At 34.4% G+C, this 5,251-nt stretch overlaps 1 protein-coding gene across 1 annotated transcript in view; it reads left to right on the forward strand.

Moving 5' to 3' along the window:
* The first annotated feature begins 879 nt into the window (after positions 1 to 879).
* The window catches only part of LOC107683957 (platelet-derived growth factor receptor alpha-like), a 21,780-nt gene continuing 17,408 nt past the window's right edge, over positions 880 to 5,251 (forward strand). The window contains exons 1-6 of the mRNA XM_016480053.1: positions 880 to 961; positions 1,214 to 1,474; positions 1,568 to 1,819; positions 2,299 to 2,450; positions 3,882 to 4,044; positions 4,199 to 4,385. Of these exons, the coding sequence (XP_016335539.1) occupies positions 904 to 961; positions 1,214 to 1,474; positions 1,568 to 1,819; positions 2,299 to 2,450; positions 3,882 to 4,044; positions 4,199 to 4,385 (1,073 nt within the window). The 5' untranslated portion in view covers positions 880 to 903. The remainder of the gene's footprint in view (positions 962 to 1,213; positions 1,475 to 1,567; positions 1,820 to 2,298; positions 2,451 to 3,881; positions 4,045 to 4,198; positions 4,386 to 5,251) is intronic.

The following is a 5,251-nucleotide window of genomic DNA, read 5'->3' on the forward strand; positions in this document are numbered from 1 at the left end:
TGTCTGATTAGAAATGTACCAAAACAAGCGCTTAAACTAGTGACGAGACTTTTGAAATCAAAAGAAACAAAGACAGAATGCAACAAAGTGTGCTGTAGGACAGTAATCTAATTTACGCACTGTAATCTCAAAATTCAGAAAAGTTTGAATACCAATTTAAATTCAGCTGACCAAATTTAATTTAACAAATGAATTTATACCGCGAAAAAAAATGTAGATTTAAAATAAAGGAAACAGTTAATCCCACACATTGCCCGCATATAGGCCTAGATATATTCATATTATTGAGTAGTCAACAGATAGGCGCAGTAATCTTAATAGGCCTACTGATTTGTATCCATGTAAGCTGTTGTTATATCTTATGTTTTGCTGTATAGGCCTACATATGTTTCAGGACTTAAAATGTCACAGCTGTACGAATGTAGCCAGAAAATACCATGTTTTCTACGTGTGGAACATTGAAAACCCGTATCCGTTGATTGTACTCGATGCGGTCGTCTCTTCGGGAAAATGTGTACTGTGTCTCCACCTGGTGGTCAAACAAAGCCGAAGCGAACTATCCAAGCGCTCCGCCGGCAAAGAGTCTGGCGTCAGTTTACTGACTGAACCGCGTCCAGACCCTTTAAAGACCTTTTATGTCTTGGCACTGAACCTTTCCAAAACCTTCTGCTGCCGATTATTCAATGGTCTCCCTAGGCTACCTGAGCTATTACTGAATAGAGGTTCATCTTTTATACTGGATTAACCACAAGAGATCAATAGCTACAGTACAACTCAGAACTGACACAGAAATGGGCTGTTTTACATGTTTGGGGTTTTTTTCTTTGTCATTTTCATTTTCTGTCTATTTGTAAATCGATTTTCATATTTTCTCCCCTTCAGCTGAGCACGATCTAAGTGACCATGAGGTTCCTGGAGACACATCTCGTTTTGGGGATTGTCTTACTAGGGGTATTTTCAGGTATGTGGAAGTTAAAAATCGAGAAAAATGTATATATATGTATGCACACACACACACACACACACACACACATATATATATATATATATATATATATATAGTTGTTTCTTTTTCGTTGAAAAAATTTTTTAGTAGTATTTATTTATTTTGATATATATATATATTTTTTAATTTCATGTAAATGTATATTTACCACTGTAATTTAAAGGTATAAGCTATAATTAATCAAATACATTAAATATTTCCCTGCAGATGTTTCAAAACCTTGGCCGGTTATTAATTCAGATCAAAAGGAATTTATTCTCAAACCTCATTCTGAGTTCACCATCACTTGCTCCGGAGAGAGGAGAGTGACATGGGTCGAGCCTTTACCACCCAACAGTGAAGTGCAGTCCGGATTTAATCACAGCACTTTGGTGATCACTGATGCTGAGGCCTCTAACACAGGATACTACACCTGTTTTTATGAGGATCAACCTGAAAAAGACACTGATATCTTCATTTTTGTTCTAGGTACATTATTGTTCAGGACTACTAAATATATATATATAAAATAATTAGTACATGTTGCATTTGTAAAACGGACTCCCACCTCTTGTTCCACAGATCCTGAGGTTCCATTCGTGTCTGAACCTGCTGTTGAGACAGATGAGATAGGCACAACTATCCCCTGCCGCGCTACAAACCCACATTCTCAAGTGATTCTCAGAAACCTGCAGAGTGGGGATGAAGTTTCTGTACTTTACGACCACAGAATCGGCTTTTTCGGTGTATTATCACCAGGTCACTATGTCTGCGAGACGAGTGTGAATGGCAAAGCAGTGCAGAGCATCGTTTATAATGTGACAAATGACACGGGTAAGTAGCGCAACACAAATAATTAAACATTTAGAGGGTTTTATTAAAATTTCAAACAGTATAATGGATTGTTTTTGATTTTGACAAAGAAAAGTGAAACGTTAGGTCATAGCTCTGACATTACATGAGTACCAAGGGAGATGACAAATTCTTGTTACTGAAGAGTGATGACATTTTGAGTAGGGGTGGGCTGCAGGTGTGAGATCTGACGCACACTTGCTTCATATTGGATCATCATACTCTGCAAGTTACTCATGAGAAGAACATTCATAGCCTTTTGAAGGCACAGCTTAAATATCAAGCAAGAGAAAAAGAGTGATTGGGTGTATCTGCATTGGTTTTGGACTGAGTCCTTGCATCGAGCAACTGGCCCTGATTTCACTCACACATGTTTTTATTTTAATTAGAAGACTAGTAAGCAAAATGAGTTTAATTGCAGCATCGTTCATGTTTTATGAATGATTTGTGTTGTATTGAAGATGTCAAAGATGATGATGATGAAGAGAAGAGCTTCAACATAAAGCTGAGTGCCAGTATGGAGGATGTGAAAGAGGGGGATGCTGTCAATCTGACCTGTGAGACGCCTCCTGGGAAGGCTTTCCACCAGCAGTGGCTGCATCCCCAAAAACAGGCAAGACCTTCATCTGTTTTCTGTTTCGCTCTTTCCTTCTCTGTTTTGTACTTAACTAATATAAACCAAACAAATTTTTTTGAACCTCCATAACTGAAGACTTCTGGTGTGATGCAGAGGCATATTCTGGGGCAGTATTCTCTCGTTCTTTATATAGTTGGTTGGAGGGAAATGCAAAAATTTACAAAAGTTAAGGTAGAAACCTTAAGGGAAAGGAGTGAGACTAATTTACTATGTACTTTGACCTATGACCCGAATATCCTGTGAGTGTTGAAGACAGATGTACGTTTCTCACCTCTGTGAGCCCTCTGTGGTCTTGTGTTTGGGATTCACAAGACCACAGAGGTCTGCCTGTACTACCATGTTTAATGAAGGGTTTTTCTAAAATAACAGATGCCTGATAGATAGTTTTAGTTAATATTTTTTGTGTGTTTGATGATTAATATAAATTCCAAATCAAAAGATGTTAGTAAGTCAGTTTGTTTGTTCGTTAGGTATTTAGTTTTAGTTGATGTAATGGTTGTGTTAGGTAGATAGTTAGCTGATTGTAAGATTGATGAACAATGAGTTTCAAATCAAAAGATATTAGTAAGTCAGTCTGTTGGTTATTGGGTAGTTAGTTTTAGTTGATGTAATGGCGGTGTTAGGTAGATAGTTAGGTAGATAGATAGTTAGCTGATGTAGTTTTATATGGTTGATTAACAATGAGTTTCAAATCAAAAGATGCAAATAAGTCAGTTTGTTGGTTAGTTAGGTAGTTAGTTTTAGTTGATGTAATTTTGGTGTTAGGTAGATAGTTGGCTGATGTAGTTTTTGTATGGTTTATGAACAATGAGTTTCAAATCAAAAGATGTTAGTAAGTTAGGTTTTTTTGTCTTGTTTTTTTGTGCATTTGTAAATATGAATTCCAAATCAAAAGATGCTAGTTTGTTGGTTATTTAGTTATAGTTAGTTTTAGTTGTCATTTCTGTGTGTATTTGACAATGTGTTTATTTGGTTGTGGAAAAAAATCCATGCCAGTTAGTTAGTTTTTATGTGTGTTTGGTGGAAAGATGTGCAGATTTTTTTGAAAGCAGCGTGTAATTGTGTAGAGACGCTCCAAGTCCTTGTCTGGACCGGAGCCGTTCTGGGTTCTTCTGGGTTTGTTTGTGATGAGTACGGCACTTTAAAAAAATTGTGTAGAGCTGATTTATCTCCAGCAGGCTAAAATATGGACATAGACGTGTTTTAGACACTGAAGTACATCTTTGCATAGAAAAGTGGAGTTAATGAAATAGAATTTAAAAAGAAAAATAAAAAAAGTAAAGAAAGAAAAGAAAAATTGCAATTGATCGCTGTCATGCTGTCATCATTCTACATGTGTATCCATAATAAACACAATGTGTGTAATACTGCTCTTTATTTTTCTCTCCTCATTATTACACTATTCAGGCCAGAGATGCTGTTCCAATGAAGTTAACTTTCCCAGACAAGGTTCAGTACATCCTCAACATCCCAAAAGCCTCTGTGGCAGACACTGGGCGCTATGAGTGTGCTGTTACCAACCAATTCACTGGACAAACCAAGTCTCTCATCCTGGGAATCACAGTCCACGGTGTGCACTTCTCTTTCTCACTTGACTCTACACACCTCTGCTTTCACCATTAAAACCAGTAAACGGAGATGGGCTGAACAGATGTGGAGTAGACAATAAATCAATGTTCTTTCTTTCTTTCTTTCTTTCTTTCTTTCTTTCTTCTGACCTTTAGAGAGCTCTTTTGTGGAAGTAATATCTAATGGCATTGGGCCAGTGGTGGTTGTGTCGCTTCTGGAGGAAAAAGAGTTCACTATTTACATTGATGCTGACCCTGAGCCAAAGGTCAGGTGGTTTAAAGATGACCTTCAGCTGGATGACAGCTACATCTCCACCAAGACCACTCATCTGGAAGGCCTCAGGTAGAATTCATAAAATAGACATAGAAATTTCATATTTCATAAAATAATATTAGTCGTTCTGTTGACAATAGTAATATTTTATCTTAAAAAACTTTATTATTGATAATATTTCTATGAAATACAGTGTATCATAATGTACTGATATATTTCTTCAATAAGATATTACAAACATTTTACTTGAATACCCAAATAAAGTATATTAAATAAATGAATAAGCTGTAAAATTATTTTTAATACTTAACATAAATAGATAAATACTGTAAAAAGTACGTTTTATTAAAAAAATTAGCAACAAAATAAATGTTATAACAAAAATATTTTTAATATTTAAAAATGAACATTAACCTAAATAAATACTGTAAAAATGTATTTAAAGATATTTATTTAGGTTAATTTTAATTTTTAAATATTCATTCAACTTAAAAAAAAAATATATATATATATATATATATATATATATATATATATATTCTGTGGAAATTAACCTAGTATAACTAATTAACCTAGGTATTGTTAGTTCATGCTAGTTAATGAATTAACCACTGTTAACAGTCTAAACTTATTAAATGTAGTTAACTTATTTGTATATAGCCTTCTACCTGTAATTGGTCTGTTTTAACTAAAATAAATTTTTTTTAAAAATTCTAATTTTTAAGTTTAAAAAACAACAAAAGTTTTTGCTATTGAGTTAGAGACATAAACGTACATTTACTAAGTATATATATATCTACGTGTACTGCATTAGGCTAACCAAGACTTGTCATAGCACTTGCATTTGGATACAAGTCTAAGTCTAAATGACTACATTTATTTAATTACATTTTATATATATATATATATATATATATATATATATTACTGTCATT

Source organism: Sinocyclocheilus anshuiensis, unplaced genomic scaffold (genome assembly GCF_001515605.1).
Source record: "Sinocyclocheilus anshuiensis isolate Anshui unplaced genomic scaffold, SAMN03320099.WGS_v1.1 scaffold637, whole genome shotgun sequence".
Classification (NCBI taxonomy): Eukaryota; Metazoa; Chordata; class Actinopteri; order Cypriniformes; family Cyprinidae; genus Sinocyclocheilus; species Sinocyclocheilus anshuiensis.